Here is a 21,213-nt window from a genome sequence, read left to right on the forward strand (position 1 = left end):
GTCTTTAAGGACGCTCTAATTTCCATCAGTTACCCGAGGGAGAGTCATTCTTGCCAACTCATAATTTCTCTTTAAATAACTATAATTGCTGCTTAGATCATACATCAAAAAAAAAAAAATGCAAATAATCCTCATAATAGATGAGGGTAACGGCAGTTTTTCAAATACATACTCTGTTTGGAGACATATTACAGTAGTTGACCTGTTATCAGTCATACTGTGATTTCGTGGGCTCCAGGCTTTCACTTTTTCTTTTTTTTCTTTTTTTTTGCGTTAAACCTAAAGACGAGTGCCGGCTACAGGGGGAAACACCATCCATCAGAGTCACGCAGGTCATGTAAAACATTTCACAGACAAGCCACACACATACACAACAAAAACTGCTCCTATGAATAAGAGAATAAGCGGCTTTTAAACTGCCACTGAGGGGGGCTTTTCCCTCTGTTATTTATTTATATCACACTTTCTTTTTAGAGGAAGCGAGGGAGTGGGGTAAAGAGAAAATGTGTTTTTTGAAGCAGTGTGACAAAGAACTGAGGTGAGAGGAAGATTCTCTCTTTGCTATATATGTATATATATATATATATATATATATTTATATGCTCTCCGCAGTCAAGGAAATGAAATGGCAGGCAAAAAAAAAGGCAGCCATCACTACAGATAGTCGGGAGTTTACCCTCGTGGAGGATCCTATTGTGCGCGCTCCCTCAGCTGCTGCAGGTGCAATTCTTTGACATGAAACACGGCGACACGACCGAGGGGAAACGAGCGTCGATCAGATTGCTCCTGCCTTTGCTCTGCCAGTCATATCTGTGCCTTTTAATAATGTCACCGCCGCCGCCGTAGCAGCAACAGCATCAGCAGCAGTGGCGGCGGGGCTGTATTTAAATGCAAAATAATGCCACATCTCATCTGGTGCGAGCTGAAAGGCAAACAACGATAGGGATCTGTTCCGTAAGGTTAAAGTCACATTTGAATTCGTATCTGCGCGGCAGGTTTTGAGTTGATTATGAAAATTAAATAAGTACATCACGGATAAGAGATCAAGATTACAAAAATGTTTGCCATCTGAGGAAACTGTTTCCATATTTTCTATGACATGAGAAGTATGTTTGATTTGACAGAGTAACATTCATTCATCATGTTTAGATAATCGGAGTCTTTCTATTTTCTAGGGAACGGCAACTAGGGTTAGGGTTAGCGTGGACAAGGTTTCCCATGCAAGGGAATTGGGCTTGTAAGCAGTAGGTCCAAAATCCACAACAGGTCAAGGACTAGGGCACCCCCTGAGCAAGGTGCCCAATCCCCATTGCTCATTGTTAATTGGACAGTCCAACTGACCCCATCCACGGGAAGCCACATCCAGTGAACTGTTGTACTAGTGTTGGTCCCAAACCTGGATAAATGGGGTTGTGTCAGGAAGGGCAGTAGGAAAAAGCAACCAAAAAGGCTTTGACGCCGAGTGTATCGCAGACGACAGGTTTGCGCACTTTGCATCACCGTAAATTGCACAACGGTTTCTGAAAACTGAGAAGTTGCACGTCAAAACCGACATGTGGTTATTACGGTGATTTCACTCGCATTGTTCCAGGAAGCCAGAGAATCAGCGGCAACAGTTAGAAAAAAACGCCTGCACGACATAAGTCTTTGGACATTTCAGAGAAAGACTAAATATGTGTTATATTTAAATTTCAAATTTAACGCTCAAAAACTGGCGTTTGTGTACAACTATAGTGTTTTACCACTACAGTGTTCATTTTGACATGGAGCCAACTGTAAATAACTACCATATATTTCTTGAAAAATGGGTAAAAGCACTTACTCACCGGACATTGTCAGTAGGACATTCCACCAGCGTGGAACAACACATGAACAGAGTCCGGACAATCCTTTGATGAACAGAGTCGTCGAGGGGTAACATAAGCCTTTAGGAGAGCATTTAAGTGGGTTAGCAGGGCATTACGGTAGTGATATGTACAGTAGTAGTGATATTTCTTCTTTTTTTTTTTCTTTTTTTTATATAGTAGTGACATTTCTGCTCTTTTTCCCGTTTGTATTCAGGTTACAACTGTATTCAGATGATGGCTATCATGGAGCACGCCTACTACGCCAGCTTTGGATATCAGATCACCAGTTTCTTTGCTGCGTCCAGGTAAATATTGCCTCTCTTTCACTGTATGCTTTGTATCATATTGATTTTTCTAATATCAACTCCCATGTGTTTTGCTATTTATAGGTAGGAGGAAGTTGACAGATTTGTCTAAAACTGATGCCAATGTTATTTTTCTTTATTTTTTTTTCACTCCATCTAATAAAATACAGCTTTTCAATTATGACAAATTATTAATAATTAAAAACTAAGGGACTGTCACTCCAATCTACATTGTATGCATGCACTGCATTGCAGTTCTACATAGTATATTCACAGTATTTAAAAAAATGATGTTGACCCTTAAAGCCTCGAAATGTCCATCTGAACTGAAAGATCCAGAAAATATTTGGAATAACGTTAAATATCTGGCAGTTATTTACAATTAACTGCATGTTAAAATGTGTCTTAACAATTTAAAAACAAAACGTGGACTGCACTCTTAGAAATAAAAGTGCTAGGTAGAACCATGTAAGGTTCTTCGGCTTGTCCTCATAGGAGAACCCTTTTTGGCTCCAGGTAGAACCTTTTTATAAAGGTTCCACCTGGAACCTTTTTGGAGGGTTCCACCAAGAACCCTTTTAGAACCCTTTATTCAGGAAATGGGTTTTAAAGGGTTCTCTGGATCTTACTGGAACCATTAGTGTTACCAAGAACCCTTTTAAAACCCTTTCTTCGCGAAAGGGTTTTTCAGAAGCAAATGGTTCCAGGTAGAACCTCAGCCCTTGTAGAAGGACTCTTTTGGAACCCTAATTTCTAAGAGTGTGTAGTTGCACACAAACACCAGCGTTTGTGTGTTAAATTTCCACTATAGTCAATGTATAAATAATGAAAATAAAATGCGTCTCAACCTCGTATTCTGTTCAATGTCCATCAAGGGTGACTTGAAGTCAGTGTGTGTGTTAGTCTACGAGACAATATCCACTTTTTGCTTGATTTATAACATTAGTAAACTCTTGTGAGGACTTTGTAGACTCAATCACCAGTTGAAGGTCTTCCTCAATACAATGTGATATCCACTTTGTAAATTATGGAAAAAAAAATGCACGATAAAAACAGCTTGACCTTAATGTGTGTGTGTATGTGTGTGGCCACGGTGTGATTGACAGGGGGATGTCGGGCGCCGTGACCTGAAGCCGCTTCTCTGGAAGGTCCGCCCCCCTCGCTTCTTCTCAGTCATTCTGCCCCCTCTTCTCCAAATATGTTCTCTTCTATTTAAAGCGGAGGGGAAAAAAATGTCAGTTCAAAAACCACTGGGTGTGGTCAGAGTGTGTTGCCATTTAAAGGTACAGTGTGTAAATTTGGCAGCCTCTGGATCAATACAAACACTTATAATTAGTGGTGGGAACGTTAACGCATTAACGGCGGTTAACGGCGGTTAACGGCTTCAACGTTGACGCATGACGATTGACCGGAAAAAAGACGTTGTGACGTCATGTTTACGTGACTTCCGATTGTTAAAATCAGTCTCTAAAGTAACGCTAAACTTTAAAAACAGAGTCACACATACGCAGTACAGATGTACGCTAGTTATTTGTAGCGCTGCTCTTTTCCTGTAATAAAACAGACCGCTCCAGTTTGTCTGTAGGCGCGCTAACCGGCGCTAAAGGAGCTAACACAGCCAATGGAGCTAACTGCTAAACGGTGCCTGGACTCCGGTGTCGCGGCACGTAAACATGACGTCACGCGCATCTTTTTCCGGTCAGTCGTCACGGAAACGGCGTCATGCGCAAACCTAGTGCCTGCCTCTGCTTATAATAGAAGTAATTCTAATTATTTTGTCTTCAATTTCTGTCAAATGGAAATAATTTCACCTAAATTTGACACCCTTGAACGTGACAGATGCGCACGGTTTGTTTTTGGATGCACTGAAAACTGAAAACACTCCTCGTTTGCGTCACTTTTTCCTGCCGCGAGCAGCGTCCAACGAAACCCAAATAGTTTAAGGTAATATAATATTTTGCACGGCTGATTGTGAGCGACTTCCTGCTCGCTCGACTCAAGTCACCTTAACTCAAGGTTAGGAAGTCTGATTTCGGGGGGGGAAAAAACACTCTGTAAATACCTTTTTGCCTTTAATCCAGGAAGTGGCGGATAAAAGTTTTGAGATAAAGGAGGACTAGTCGGAATATTTATCTCCTTTCAGAGATCCCTCCTTCTCTCGAATATAGAGCATAAACCCAAAGTGTAATGTATATGGTGTAATTTCACCCATGATTGATCCCTCGCTGTCATTTAAAACCTGAGCGGATGAGTAGCGGGAAGGCGGCTAATACTGTCGCCGTGTCCTGTTTTTGTAAAGGAAGCTGATATGACGATAGCTGGAAGGACAGAAAGTCGTTATGAGACAAGATCAGGGCTGTACACAAAGATGTTGTTGTGTGTGTGTGTGTGTACACTTTACTTTCCACTGTGTCTTCTTCATTATTCCTTAAATAACAATTAAGCGCAGTAGACAAGTTGTATTAAAGCTATCAAGTGACAAAAGTCCTAGCATGCCCACTTGACGATGAGCGATCACGAGATAATGTCCTTGTTGTTATTCAGAGCACAAACACATTTCGGTTTGCGGATTTAAATTCAGTCGGCGCGCGCTCTTGCACTTGCTCCTTAATTATAGCCCTGCTGACGCCGTGATTGTACACAACTTTTGTCGGTGTCCTCACCTTACGTAAGTCATCAACCAGGTTTATTTTAGGGGGGGAAAGTGTTTACTCTGTGTTCTACTGAATGTTTTAGTACATGTACAGTACTTTACTGTGGAGTTGGTTCCCCCTTTTGCAGCTAGAGCCGCTCTGGTAACACTTTATAAACAACTACTACTACTATTACAAGGTATCTGCGGGGTCTTAAAAAGTCTTAAATTCAATAATTTGAATTTAAGGCCTTAAAATGTCTTAAATTCTCCTAAAATCTCATAAAAGGTCTTAAATGCAATTTTTTTAAAGGTCTTAAAAATCTATTAGTCTCTCTTTGAAATGTTTCCTTTTTTGAGGATGCGTTAGCATAACTACAACACGGAACTGAAGTAGGCCACTAGCTAGCTAGTGTGCTGTGCGCACGCCGCGGTGTGTTACAGGTTAGCATAGCAGCGGAGAAAACGTAATGAAAGCCCACAGCGAAGCCGAATTGCTTGTATAAGATGGGTAAGTGCAAGTTCAATTTGTGGCTCCAATTTTTCTTGGGTCTGTGTTTATAAACTAAATGCTATTGCTTTATTCTAGCATGCTTAACTAGTTTGCTATCTTAACTAGCATGCTAATAGCGTGTACTCATAACAAAGGGTTACCACAGCTTCCACACAGCTTCTTGGAAGACTTAGAGCAGCTCCGGAGGTGACGTGACGTCGCGCTACAGCGGCTACAACCACAACACTGTGTTGTTTCGATCAATATCTGATTTTCACCCGAGAACTTGACACCCGGACTTGTTAAAACAGGTGTGGCCAAATACTTTAGTCCATGTCGTGGATTTGACCCTGGAAAGGAACAAACAAATACAAAAAAAAGCTTGTTTTGGACCACGTGAGCTAGCATACTTTTGTGAATATAGTGACATTAGGACCTGAATAAGAGCTCATACTGGTCATAAATGTACGTCAGAAGTGGATATTTTGGCTGCCATTTTTCCTTGGCTGTTAAGCCTCGAGGTTATTGGCCACTTTATTAGGTACACAAGGCCAACTTGTGTGTGATCCTGGTGCTGAAGCCCAAGGTCTTCAAATATGGTCTTTTGCATAACTGTGTTGAAAACAGTGGTTGTTTAAGATATTCTTGCAAATTACTTTTGTCTTTCTATCATTTTTCATTTTTTACCACTCTTAACTGACCAGTCTAACCAACACGGCATTTTCATTTTGGAAATTGGATATTTTCTCCTTCTTCTTGGACCATTCTCTATCAACTATAATGGATGGGCTTGTAAATCCCAGTAGCTGACTTTCTGAAGTACTCATTTCAGGTCGTCTCGACCGTGTCTACATGCCTGAGTTGCTGCCGTGTGATTTGGCTGATTAGATTTTTGCGCCGATGTGCAGTTGAACACCTAACACTTTAGCTAAAGACACCAGTGAGCATATATTATGTGGTGTAGTCCCAAATGTATCTGTAATTTGTTCCTGGAACGCTTCCCGTCCAGACTATAGCTTTACATTAAGCTAAGTATGAAGTGAAGTGGGTGTGGATGTGATGAACTGACACACTTGCGCTGTATGTTCTGCAGTCGCTACGGCACCCCGGATGAGCTGAAGCAGCTGGTGGACGTGGCGCATTCCATGGGCATTGTGGTGCTGCTGGACGTTGTTCACAGTCACGCCTCCCAGAACACAGAGGATGGACTGAACCGCTTTGACGGCTCCGACTCGTGTTTCTTCCACTCTCCGCCCCGAGGGGAGCACAGCCTCTGGGACAGCCGCCTCTTCAACTACTCCAGGTACTTGTACCGCCTGACCCTGTCTCGCTTTTTATACGTGTGTCATCTAAATCACAAGTGCAGAACATGAATCCAGTGCTGAATGGCAGTCTCGGGCCACTGAGCAATGCTATAATGACCGTACAGTAACATTACGTCATGTAGCACACGGACAAACAAACAGGTTCAAGTGTCAAGTTATTAGTGTGACCAGGGCTGTTTCAAGGAATTTTGGGGCCCCAAGTAAAATGGACATGGAGGCCCAAGGCAGCAGTGATCACAAACCTGGCTACCTGCTGTCAGCAACTCCTTAGAGGTGCACCCTTGAGAGGGATCCCGATAACAGTTTCATTGCTCCTACTACATTGACTATCACAGAAATTAAAGGGGCCCTCACACAGTTTGTCGTTGCGTATTATTTATAACCGTTGTCTTGTTGTCTCGTTGTCTTGGGCCACAGGCCAGCTAAGGGCCCCAAGCAATTGTTTGGTTTGCTTGCCTTCTCGCGACGGGCCTGAGTGTGACTTACACTTAAACAATAGCATGACACTGGCTCTCTTAAACACAATATTTGTACTTTTTGCCGTTAACCGATATGCCAATATATCGTTTGTGTGCTTAAGCCGATCCTGATACCAATAATTCAATACTTTTTTCCCGATTCCCAACTGCAGAGTTCGTTTTGTCTCTTCGGTCATGAAATTATCATCATGTTTTGCAGACTCATGCCGATAATATCCACCCATCTTCTGTCGCTTTATCCTCCACATGAGGGTCGCGGGGGCGGGGAGCTGTACCAATCTCAACTGACAGGGCGCTAGGCGTGGTAGAGTCCATCGTCAGTCCATCACAGCGCCAACATATAGAGACAAACAACCATCCACTTTTACACCTATGGTCAATTTACAGTGTCCAATTTGCCTAAATCCCCAAATCTGCTTGTTTTTGGACTGTGGGAAGAAACCAGAGAACCACGCAAACACGACGAAAACAAGCAAACACCCCGTTTTCCTGCTGCAAAGGCAAGAGCGCAAACCACTACACCAACCACGTGTCTTTAATTTCATGTCAACAAATATCTGCTGTGAAAATGGCCTATTCCAGTCATGCTTGAGCCTCACATACAATCGAGTCAAACACATCGACAATTCGTTGATGTACGAGACCCAACTTTCTGTCACATCACTCCAATGCAAAAGATCACAGACACAAAAACAACAAAGCTGTTTTCTTTGCACAGCACTGTAGATCTGTAACATCAAAGAAACCGTTTGCCGTCGTCTTAAATTGAAGTTAAAGTCTTCTTTCTTTCTGAGTGTATACGATCTGTACCTTTCAAGTTTTGAATTGGAACTGCGTCCGTCCTCCTACACCGCCTCACCCCGAGCTGTGTTCTGTTTAGCATAATTATGCATCAAGTGCATTGGCAGCGCCCGCCACATATTTTTAGATCAGCATTAGCGCGCGGCGGTTAAAGCAAAGCATGTGAGTTTGATGCGTTTGCGATGCAAAAGTCCAATTAACATTTTCACTTGGAAAATAAAGTGTGACAGGTGATTGCGGAGTCTGTTATAGAAGCTGCGAGAGCCTTAAGAGCATATTTAATACAGAATGCTGCACATTGTAATTAGGTGAGGAATAAAATGACACACTAATGTATTTGTACCATTAACAATAGATCTGCCTCAATAGACCTTTTGTATGATCTGATACAAGAGCCTGTTTTCTTAATCCTTATACTTTTACTTCCATTTCTATTACAAAAGCAGTGAACTGCCCACCGATTACTGCACTTATAACTCCATGTGGAGGTGTTTTTCAGTCTTATATATGATGCTAAACCAGCTGCGGCTTCATCAGGTGGAGTATAAAATATACACTCAACCTTTAAGAAGAAGATTGATTAATGAGCGGGTCGTGTTGTAAAGGTTCTGAATTTGAAACCCCCAAAAAATGGTGAGGAAAAGTGACATTTATGATGGGATTGATAAATGAGGCTGAATGGTAGCTGACATACAATTTCATTTTTTTTATTTTTTTTATTTTCCGAGTCCACGTATCTGATGCAGCGTGAAGTGTTGAAGGTCAATCGCAAGAAGGGGGAAATAACGACGGATCAAAACTCTCAGCGAAGTGGCCGTGCACTCAGATTTGCTGTCAATCTGATATTCCTGTGGTATTGAATGAGAGATTTATGAGTTTATACAGATGCTTATTCACACAAGACGTCTTAATCGAACCCAAGTCAGTTTGCTCAGAAACTCTGATTCACACAAAAGAAGCAAACTCTGGTCCGCCTAAAAACATACGTTTTGCAGGAAGCGGACTACAACGCAGGGAATTGTGGGTAAACACAACTAAAACATTATGCACGTGTGGAACGATAGCCGGAAGAAAATAATGTCTGAGTCCGTTGTTGCAGCGTATAATGTGTTGTATGTTCACATAAAATCATAGGATTTGATGTTGTCCTACATAAAAGTAACATATGAGCGAGTTTTCTTGTTCGTTGTTGTCTCATCTTCTCCTTCAAGTAATTGGGTCAATGACATGACGTGCATATTTTTGTGTCCAAGTCCATTATTTAAAAAAACAACAACAACAAAAAACATCACATCACTTTATTCTATAAAACCTATTCATTTTCATACATTTTTCAGTAAATTCAAATAATGATATTATTTCATGTTTTGGCTTCTGGTACACTTTCCATGTCAGGTGGTACTCTCCAATGTAAAACTACATCTATATTGAAATTACTTTTTAGAAGCTTTATTTGTCATTGACCCAATTCTTGATGCAGCGCCACCTCAGGTGAGGAGGGGGGAAAAGGTGATTTAAAAAGGTTGAAAGTCCCCAATCGTACCGATCACAGTTGCCCAGTGGTTAGCATTGTTTCCTCACAGCAAGGATACTTGGAAGTGTTAATGCTAGCGTAAGCAACGTGTGGCACAGTGCGTGCATACTATTGCTTTATCCACCACTATTTATAGTTTGTTTGTTTCAGGAAATGTCCGCAATGTGACCAGGAACAAGTGGTTAAATTTTGGGTGTGATCTGTAGACGCTAGCACTGTTTTTTATTTTCCGCTATTTTGTCGGCACTGAGCTGCCTTGGCGGAGGTCTTCGCTCTCCGAGTGCTTTTCTAGTGTTTGTTGCTGTGGATGTTACGTCATGAACCGTAAGTGCTCCGAACTGTGTAGAAGTTGCTTCATCGTGGCTGTGAAGCTGACATTGGTCGGTGTTGGCGCCACTGCCCGACATGAACGCTTTCTGATTCCTAACCGTTCTAAAATGAAGTTAGAATAACGGTAACAATATTAATACTGGACTCTTTTTGTCCAGACGATTCACTTTTGACCAATCAGGGACCTGTATCGCTTTTGATGTCGCTCTAGTTACATTCACATTACCAGCTAATTACAACGGTGTGAAGAGAAAGGTGAGAAGTCGGATGTCCAGGGAGGCCCGCTTTTTTCCGACCAAACCGTGGTGCGGTGCTGTTGTTGCAGGCCCTCGTAATTAAGTGTCTCTCCTCTTGCCTCGGTGCCCACAGAAGGATCCCAGTGCACTTTAAAAAAAAAAAAGGGGCAGTGTTGAGTCTATCAGACGCTTTTAATAAGTGTGTGTCAGTGTGCAGCCATTTGCAATGCATTACACAATGCTTAGTGTCAGGCATGGAGGCTATAATAAGAGAGCAAGGCTTTTTTCTTTTTTTTTCCTTTCATTAGTTATTGAACTCGCCTCATATCAGAAGCACTCATTAGACACGGTGCAGACATATGCCACGACTGGGAGGCATACGAGGAGTCATTTGTAAAAGCCCAAAGGAGCTCCGCGGTGTCATAGTCGGTTCATTTGTCTTCTCCGCCTGGCGCAGGTTGTTTGGACGTGTCGTTCGTGTCAAGCTTTTCTGCTTCTCCCTTTAGAAGGAAATGAACCTCGGAGGCTAGCCGAGGTGAACCTCGTGCGAGAAACACAGCCCGTTTTTAATCAAGCCGGCCTCCGCTATCAGCCATCACAGTCCGACCATGATGTTCTTATTAGGTTGAAAGAAGCCGACTGACGCAGGCTATCGCAAAGAGCAAAGATATATTTCCTCGTTGCTGCCTCTTACGTGCCGCATCTTTATCAAAGTGCACCTTTTATTTATTTTTAGTCGGGCGTGTGTTTCTCTTCAGCTCTCCCTCATAAGACATTCACCTCAGTGTGGAGAGCAGGATGTCGAGATAGATTCCTGCCACCGTCCTGCGTCTGGTAAAATTAAATTGCGTTGGAGTCAAATGCGCCTTCGCTCGGTGTGTTAAGAATATTGGTTCCAAAGCTGTTGAAAATCCGAGAAGTAGTTTTGAGGTGACTGAAAACCGACGCGGTTGTTGAGAGGACTGAGCTGCATTTAAAACAATCGATATTCATCTTTCCTGTCAAGAGAGTTTATGCAGTGCAGAGCTTTGGACACTATTAGATTTGTCGTTTTAGTAAGGCTTTAATCACCGTACATTGGAACACATCCCGAAAGTACGGGAAACAGTTTTTAAAAGAACACTTTTTTCAGTATTTAGACTTACACTCTTACTTTTGAGCAATAGCATGACCCAGGCTTTCTTAAAACTCAAGTGGAACCCTAATTAGGGTAAATAAAAAGAAACCTTTTCCACTCTACCCGATTTTGAGTGGATTTCTTTAGTGAGACGAGAGAATTGGATGGATAGAAATTGGTCCCAGTTTTTGGGAAAATCTCAAAACGCCATCCTTGTGTTTTGTTGTAGACAATCAATACAATACTTTTGGGAAAACGATGATAATCATAGTCCTGCCTCTGTCTTGCGCTGGCATTCATTGTTACTTTCTCTGTTGTTGTTGTCGTCATCATCCACCTCTTTCCGTCCATATTCTACCACTTTAGGGAACCGGAGAAAACCCACGCACAACATTAGCTGTTCGCATTGCGATAACAAATTTTCCTTTCTTACCTTCCTATCCCCCCTGGCTTAGTTCATTCTGTCTCTATTTCTGTGATTGTACTTTGTGTGCGATTAAAGCTTTATTTGTGCGCTTGATTTTTGTGCGTGCTCGACTATAGCCTATAGCGCCACACGCAGTCCTGGCATGTGTGCTGCAGCGTTATGAGTCGTTTTGTGTGGATGAATTAATTTCCTGCCGTTTATGGAAAACTTTTTTTTGGAATGACGGAGAAAAATATTGCTTACGTTTCTTTCCGTTCCCGTGTGGATCGATGCCTCGGTTGATAAACAGAAAGATGACTTAAGAGCAACACCTCCAGCGTTTATGAATCTTCTACCAGAAGCAGAAGTGTAAGAGTAAGCCAATGGCAAAATTCAAATGCAGTAGCTGGAGTTCAGAGAGGGAGTACATATGCAACTTTTGTGAATATTTGCCCCAGCATCGACAAATAACATGACTTGACACCCACAGACACAGACTCTGAGAGTTTAGTTTCACTGTGAAATAGTGTCTGCTGTGATGAAAAAGGGTCCATTACTCCGGGTTTATTCAAGACGTGTTTCAGCATAAACACAACAAAGCTGGCCTGAGACTTAGACAAACGACGACGTCTACCAAAAACCATCAAACTTGCTCCAAAGCTAGCGTGCATGTGCACTTTTTCTGTTACCTTCACAAGTTGTTTTTCAAAGACAAGGTCACCTTGAGAGTAGTGACTGGTCCGGGTCGTGCGGGGTCGGGCAGCCTCTGAAGCCGAGCCTTTTTCTGGAGATCAGGGCCTTGAGATGAGAGAGTTGTGAGAAGCTTGATGTGGCTTTCGTTCTGTAATCCCCCCCCCCACCATACCCTGCACCCCCCCCCCCCCCCCCCCCTCCCTCACTGGATGATTTGCATCCATTTTTCATCAATCTTTGTGTGAATTCATAAGATATGAAAAGTGGGCCTGTGGCCAGTCTTTTGAAAACTCTCTCTCTCGCTCTGAGCTTCATGCTCTGAAGCTCTGATGAGAGATCGTCTCTGTGTTTCAGGACCGAGGGCCAATAATTCTCTCTTTTATGAGATTATTCCATACGTGTGTTTTTTATTACATTCAGATGTTTGTTAATGACGTGTGAATTGGGCAATTGTGATATCGTGATTATGTTTTATGGTGATTATAAATATGTGTAATATAGACTTTCCTATTAGAGGCCACAGTCTTGCTTAATAACGTTCTTTATTTCCATCTTTATTTCTCTATTATCGTGCACTTACATGTTGCTTTTTGAAGAGCCGTATATATAAATTATGCTATTTACACAAGTGGGTACAGAGGAGAAGTAATAAAGTGTCACATTGCTATCATTTTAAAACAGTCTGGCTCTTATCTATGGCATCCAGGCATTTTCTCCCACAGAGCTGTCACTCACGGCATTATTTTCTCTTGTTTTGAACGCGCTCTATACGCAAGAGACATTGTTGTGTGTAAACATCCCAGTAGATCTGCTATTTGCCACATTCAAAGTCACGTAAATCAGTGAACCTCGTTAGTTTGTGATATTTCGCATTAACAAGCAGCTGAATATGTGTCATTTAATGAAGCGTCTCTGGTCAGTGTATGTAACATAAAAAGAACGTAAGCCATGTAAGGGAAGCAAAAAAAAAACTAGGACAAGTTGGTGCGAAAACGCCAAAAAGCGCCTCCGAATTGGCTTTCAATCCAAAATGGCGGCCTTCCTGTAGGATTCACGGAAAAGTCTAGTTTCGTTCATGTGCATTGAACCGGACAACAGATGACCTAATAGAATAATTTTTTGCGTCAATTTTTTGCCCCTCCCACTTCCAATTTTCCTGCGCTTTTTCACCAAACGACTTTCACACGTAGAATTTACACCACGATTGATGTGGTCGCTGAAATCCGTGAGGAAGGAACGTGAGGTAATAAAATCAGAATTATTATTATTATTACACGAGGCATGTAAGAGGAGCAAAAAGAAACTAGGAGAAGTTGGTGCGAAAACACAAAAAACACCTCCGAATTAGCGTTCAATTCAACATGGCGGCCTTCCTGTAGGATTCACGGTAAAGTTGTCATCGACTTTTTTGACCGCCCCGACCTAATGAACGTGTGTACCAAGTTTCTTTCATGTGCGTTAAACCCGACAGCAGATGATCGAATAGAATCATTTTTTGCTTCAATTTTTAGCCCCTCCAACTTCAAATTTTCCCTGCTTTTTCACCAAACGACTTTCAGACGTAAAATTTACACCAGGATTGATGCGGTCGCTGAAATCTGTGAGTTTCGGGGTGTGTAAACATCCCAGCAGATCTGCCGTTTTCCACATTCAAAGTCACCTAAAATCCGTGTTCGTTGGGCTTCTCCGTTCCGACGATCCGTAGCAAAAATTACTAGGACAAGTTGGTGCGAAAACGCCAAAAAAGCCTCCGAGTTGGCGTTCAATCCAAAATGGCGGCCTTCCTGTAGGATTCATGGGAAAGTCGTCATCGACTTTTTTGACCACCCCGACCTCAGAAACGCATGTACCAAGTTTCGTTCATGTACGTTAAACCCGACAGTGTCACTTTTTAGCACCTCCCACTTTCAGTTTTCCACGTTTTTTTCACCGAACGACTTTCAGAATTCCGTGAGTTTTAGGGTATGTTCAGGCCCTCAAAAATGCGATTCCATTTAGAGGAAGAAGAATAAAAACTCCTTGAATTTCAATTGGGTTCTACGCACCTTTAGCTCGAACCCTTAATATCCCTGCTGATAAATGACAGTCCTTTATTTTAAGGAAACAGAATAGAAACCACAAAAAGCTCCCACTTTGTGTGTGTTTTTCAGCACAGCGTCCTCAGATGTCAAAGTAAGTCCACATTCAGTCATTTCACTATTTAGTACCCATGATATACAGTGTGCTGCCTCTGCCCCATCGGGTCACACAGGGAGGAGGAAAAGCTGTTTTTCCCCTCTGGTGAGCTTTAGCTAATGAGCTCAGCTTAGCTGTAGGTGTGCGCGGTGGCTCGTCGGAGCTACCAGAAGGTGCTGGATGCTAAGAACCCAGCAGCTCTGTACCTTCGTCGCCCCCTGCTCCTTAAACCTGTGTGACACAAAGAAGAAAATGCCATCTGTTTGAGCAAAGAGTGCAGGGATGAGAAATCTGTATTAATTATTATTATTATTATTATTATGATTACAAGGGATTTCCTACTACTTCTTAACTAATTTTGCCAATAAATATTAGCCATCTCCACCGATCTAGCAACAGTATTTGTAAGTGGTGTTTAATTCAATACTAACAAATACTAATTGAGTGGTGCCCAGTGTTGCCTATCCTCCCTTCTCTGCTCTCTGCGACCCCAGGGACTGTTACTTCCTCAATAAAGTCTGCAAGGCTGCACTCTCCCTCAAGGCTCGCTGCCAAGTTCCACTTCGCCTGTTTTTGTAATTAACCATGTGCAAGTGGGTTGGGTACACATTGCAACACACAATAGCCGCGTTGGCAAACTAGCGTAGGTATTTATTTGTACAGCTAGGGTGATTTGCCTCTTTCTTAGGCGTTAGTGAAGAAGAGTTATTGACTTAATTTAATCAGGATCTTAACCCTTAGAACGCGGAGCATTTGTGCTTTTATTTTGGTAATCGATTAATGGGCTTTCATTATTAAACAAGATTTCTGATCGTTTCAGCTCAGTTCTTCAACATTTGAGAACGTCATCATTGCCAGCTTTGACAAACACTGATCAACAGTTTTTTTTTGTGGACCAAAATAATCGTTAGTTGCAGCTCTACTATCTTTAAATTTACAGTATATACAGAGGCTATAATAACATGCAATATCGAGTGTCCTATATCCTTTTCTTCAGCACAACCTATAGGCAATCTGATGAAAAAAAGTCTATGAACACACCTGAGCAAAAAGTACTCAAAATGTTTAAAATCAGATTGAAATTTGGAAAATCGTCACAGTTGAAAGTTCGTTTTTAGCTCGTTATGAACAAAAATAATTGAAAAAAACTGTCTAATTTTGTGACTTCTGCACAATTATTGCTTCTTTATATCGCTACTAAAAATGCAATATTTTAATAATCATAATTTTTGACTCAAAAACACATAAGAAGACAGAAAAAACACATTTTTAAATACCTAAATATGTGACCTATAAGCACACACCCCCTGGATGTCCATGTAAGGAGTTGTGTATTATTCCCACAGGGAGTTTACCAGGGGTGCACCTGCGGCACAGATCCTCAATCATGATGTCACTTTATTCAAATTGTGAATGTTTTTGAGCAACTTTGGAACTTGAATATACTGAATTATCTAACTATTATTTTGTGAAATGTTACCTTCACACACATTTAATGTTTGCGTAATATTGAAACAGAGCTACCTCTATCTCTCAATCCTTGAATCCACGTCATAGTTCTCCTCTTCAAAAGTCCTCCTCTCACCTCTCCCTTTCAAGGACTTCATTTCCTTCCTTTCGCGTCAAAAGCCTCTGCTTCAAAATTCAAATTGCTCACCATGGCAGCCTCCCTGAAGCCCCTTCGTTCTTAATTAAGGGCACATAAAAAGGGGGTTATTTTAAGGCGGTTTTTATGCTAAAGCAAAACCTACACTGACACAAACAAACCTGTGTGTATGCTTGTATTCAATTAAATGCTACACACTGGACCTATAGGTGATGATGCATGTTCAAATATTGTGCGTCGAAGGAAGCTGCAAACTCAAAAAGACTTGAATTGATTCGTGAAAAGACACCGACTACAAGGTGATACTAATTACAGGTTGCAAACACATTCCGACGACGGCGGCGGCGGCGGCGACGACAGTCTCGCAGGCAGCAGAACGTCTCTCGTCGGATGCCAGGCGAGAACAGCGAGCTGCCAGGCTGCCCGGAGAATGCCAGACAAATGGCAGATAGCTGACACAAAGCACAGCAATACAGGGACAGTCTGTCAGACAGCGAGGGGGAGAGAGAGTTTACCCTGTGAGGCAGCCAGACTCACCAGTCTGCCTGAAAGGCTGCTTAACAATGTGATACCCAGCACAAACATGCACACAGTGCTGAGTGGCCAACTCTTGCTGTGTTTTACTGGAGTAATAGTGACATCTAAATGGAGATTTTTTTTTTTTTTTTTTTTTTAAACTTTTAGTCACATAAGTAATTGAAAATACATTACAGGACGTTTTGGTCGGTCATACATTTCCATAATTCCACGTGTGCTTAATGTATCCCAGCAGCTGACTTAACCATTTTCATGAATGAAATTGTGAAGTTTCATGAATAAATTGTGCTCCAAATGTGTGCATGGCAGATTCTTTTTTTTTCGGGATGGGGTATTATTTATTAATTATCCCATAATAGCCTTTCAGCATAATGTAAATCGAGTGATCCGAGGGATAACTCGACTTCTGCTCCTTTTTAAAGGCTCTGTCTATAGCCCTGGGGAGTTATTATGGCCAGTGGTGGGAGATGATGCTCTGCACACAGGTCCACGACATATATGTATGTATATATATATATATATATATATATATATATGTATGTATATATATGTATGTATATGTATTTATATATATATATATATGTATATGTATATATGTGTATGTATATGTATATATTTGTAGATGTGTATATTTATGTATACATACATATATATACACATATTTATATATATATGTATGTATGTATGTATATATGTATTTATGTATATATACATATATGTATATATGTATGTGTATATATATGTATGTATACATACATACATATATATGTATACATATATGTATATATACATATGTGTGTATATATATGTATGTATACATATATACATGTATGTATGTATATATATGTATGTATGTATACATATATGTATGTATGTATGTATATATGTATGTATACATATATGTATATATGTATGTATACATATATGTATATATGTATGTATGTATATATACATATATGTATGTATGTATGTATATATACATATATGTATGTATGTATGTATATATACATATATGTATGTATGTATGTATGTATACATATATGTATACATGTATGTATGTATATATATACATGTATGTATCACGGCTCCATGAAACTGCCGTGACTTTGTTCTATACACAACACAAAAACACAAACTAATGACTTGTAAAGCACTTGTTTTCAGTGTAACTGAATCATTGGATTCATTAGAATCAGTTCAGGTCGCGATCACCGCTTTCGGCAGTGTTGCCGCTAAATAGCCCAGACTCCTCTGTTAAATATTGAGATTTTAGACATTTCCCTGGTAATTGTTGGAGATTAAACCACATGTTTTAGGATTGTTATGTCTGTTTTAACTGATTGGCATTGTTCGGCTTGATTCCAGTGTCGGACGTCTTGCTCGTGGCTCTACTGTGCTAGCGTGGCACTCCAGTGGAAAAGGGGTTTCATACACCTTTAGCACACCTTGACAAGGATAATGTTGAAATACTACATCCCCATGAATCGGACATGAAAACACAGACGTAGACAAACATTAGACGACACGTTTCACTTCTCAGTGGTCATGTAAATAGAGTTAAAATGGTGGAGTTGTTCTTTTTCCAGTCCTGTGATATCAGGAAGGGTATGTGTAGGGGTTAGTGCTGCAGGAGCCGGAGTAGAAAAGTTTGAAAAGTGTTAAATAAAAGACCTTATTTGTCCTTTTTGGCCGAACAAACGCACTTCATCCATCAGGCTGTCTGGCGCTGTTGTTTGAGCGTCACACTTGTGGAATGACCTGCCAGCTGCTTAAATTTATTTGCACTTATCTGCAGCTCACCTGTGATGTTGTGAAAACAGGGACTTAAATCTCTGCCGTCGCGGGGGCCAGTAAGTTACCATGACGCCCTTTTATGTTAAAACAAAAAAAAAAGAAGGAAAATTGACGTCTGGAAACACGAGGTGTTTTTTGTTTTTCCACGTATCTGCTTGGATCGCGACAGGATGTAAATACCGTATCATTAGCTGCCGCCGCCGTCGCCGCCGCGTTGAGCTGAATGAGGAGAATAAACTCTGATAAAGGAGCAGCTCGGCATTTAAGAACGCACGCATGTTGTTTAAACGGACTCGCCGTGGCTTTTCTAACAGTGGTGGCGGGAAGGAAAACAACAGCACAGATGACAGATTACCTTATCTCCAACTACACGTGGCGAGATTAGCGCTTTACTTTATTAACCAGGATTCACTGTCAGCCGCTGAGTTTGAACATGGCGACGGCGCAGTTTGCAATTTGCTTTTGCATTAGCGCCTCACCGGGGCTGAGTGATAACTTCATTGAACCGCATAGATAAGTGGCGTGTTGCGTCAGGTACCGAGATCCAACTTCCCCCCCCCCCCCCCCCTCCCTTCACTGTAATTGGACTTGATGATGAATGGCATTGTGGGTCCTAATGTGGCAGTATGGTTTCATCTCACACCCCTGGCTCTCGCTGGCTATTATCTGCATCCCGTGGGGGTTACATTGTGTCTGAGCCTTTGTTGGCTCGGCACAGTGGAGTGGAGGACCTAATCTATTAATCACAGGGTCTGCGTGACCACCCAGCCAGGCTGCTATATCGGATCGGGGCTGGGCTCCCTTGTGCGTCTCCCCAAGGGAACCAGCAAGTGCTGATGTAACATGCAGCTTCACACCTGTCAAGACAGTGTCGGGGTTGGTCGCCCCCGAGGAGCCGAGCACAGACGGCAAGACACTTATATCTATTTTGTGCCGTGCTTTTCTTGACTCGCCCAACAATAAAAGAAGAGAAAACCGGGTCAGTCCTTTTGAGTCTTGCTGTAGCGGACGTATTGTTAATCATCCCCGTGAATATAACAATGATGTCATTATTATTATTATTATTTTTCTGTACATGAAGATACTTACTTGTTGTGTTATTTGGTGGACACACGTCTGCGGTTTGGAAATGTTTTTCTGAAGTGTTGCTGAGGCATGAATGTGGGACTCCTCGCCGCTTCACTAGCTTCTTGACACGAGGAAATTGCATCATTCAAGCAAAAACAATGTTGAGCTGCCCTTCAGTGCGGCGTCAAATCGGAGAAGGGAAAAACAAATGCAGTACGGTGTCAAACTTTTCTTTCTAATTCAGAGTCTGGTTTGTTGTGGGTTTTTTCCCCCTCCGTTACTGTAGATATCAATATGTGTGTATATACACAGAGAGAGAGAGAGGGATGATGGGAAAACAAATATATTAAAGGTTATTTTTCTCCAATTCTGGCTAAGATGGGATCTCTCTGAATGTCCGAGACAGAGCTTACGCTAGAAAATATCTTATATTTGATATATTTTTCAAAATTCAGGCCATGCATATTTAATGCCGGACGTACAGTATTCTTAAATAAACACACGTAACAAACACACACACACAAACACGAGAAAAATGCACAAAATCTAAGATCCAAGTTTTCATTGAATTCTGGAAAACAAACATTCCACAAACTGTAAACAGAGCATGCAAAACTCCAATTATTATAACTGAATTAGAAATAAGCAATGAATGCCCTGCTTAATTAACCAGAAACACATTAGGGTCTGATAAAATAAAGGATAAGGGAATAAGTGTGACGTCTCGCCGCGGCTTGTCACGATTCTCTGTTTATGTCGGTTTTGTGTCTCTGTTTCATTGAAATCAAGTGTTCGGCTGCTTCTTTATGTCAACTTCAGGTCCTGAAACGCCGTCTCGTTTTTGCGTACACGGCCCCTTAATCATTGCTTTAAAGCTCACATAGAATGGTCCTATCGCACATATATGCGAGTTATGGAGGTCTACTTACATACATTAACTTGTTTTTATGAAAAAAACCTCCTAGTTGCTGTAAATGAGCCGACAGAAATCTCTCCTCACTGAAGCTCTCATCAGTTTCAGACGGAAATCTCACACCCAGAAGACAGACTGTGTTGTGATTGGCCAGCCAGCGAAAGCTTTTTACCAACGGTCTTGTGATTGGCTAATACCTGGAAGTGACGTAATTAGCACACCAGCTCTCAGAAGCACAGCTCCCCCCTCTGGAACGGTGGATGCACCGCAGTCCCTTTAACGACTTTGACCCAGAGTCGGACTCAGAGTCAGAAGACACTGTCGCTCGTGAAACACCTCCACAACTAACGTTCTTCTTCTTCTGCGGTTCTATGTACGTAACCGGATGTGCCCGACCTAGTGCCCGGAGCAGGAGGATCTGCTGTTCAGGGGAAATGCTGTTTACGTAACCGAACCGGGTTTTTTCAGAGATCTCGCTGAGCCCGAGATTACATTACAACACAACGTTCTCAGCAGTGGCTGAACTGTTTGTTTAGAACCTTCAGGGCTTCTTAAATAAGGTAATGGCGTAGATACACACCAACAAAAACGTTCTATGGGAGCTTTAATTATTTGGCATTGGCACCAGAACTTTTGGCCGGGTGACAACTTTTTTGCCAAAAAGTGGCCAAAATCTCGCATATACCATCCAAACCCTGTTCCCACTCAAACATAAATGGCTTCTTAAATGGATCAAATTAATTGATTAATAATGAAAATTCAGCCTTACGGTTTAGCTCTTCTCCCCCTCTCCTCTTGTGCGGTTCACTCTGTGTCCAAACGGGTAATAAATAGTGAATATATAGAAAATATCAATATCAAAAATAAGCAGTTCTTCATTACTTCCACCCTACATCCCAGCATCACAATTCAAACATAAGAT

The 21,213-nt window shown here is 41.5% G+C and overlaps 1 protein-coding gene across 1 annotated transcript in view; it reads left to right on the forward strand.

Annotated features, from left to right (window-relative positions):
• Nucleotides 1-21,213, forward strand: part of gbe1b (glucan (1,4-alpha-), branching enzyme 1b) — a 144,307-nt gene that overhangs the window by 31,279 nt on the left and 91,815 nt on the right. Inside the window, exons 6-7 of the mRNA XM_083886192.1 lie at nucleotides 2,062-2,152; nucleotides 6,371-6,580. Coding sequence (XP_083742318.1) covers nucleotides 2,062-2,152; nucleotides 6,371-6,580 — 301 coding nt within the window. The remainder of the gene's footprint in view (nucleotides 1-2,061; nucleotides 2,153-6,370; nucleotides 6,581-21,213) is intronic.

The sequence above is a fragment of the Microchirus variegatus genome (assembly GCF_963457635.1).
Source record: "Microchirus variegatus genome assembly, chromosome: 3".
NCBI classification, from domain to species: domain Eukaryota; kingdom Metazoa; phylum Chordata; class Actinopteri; order Pleuronectiformes; family Soleidae; genus Microchirus; species Microchirus variegatus.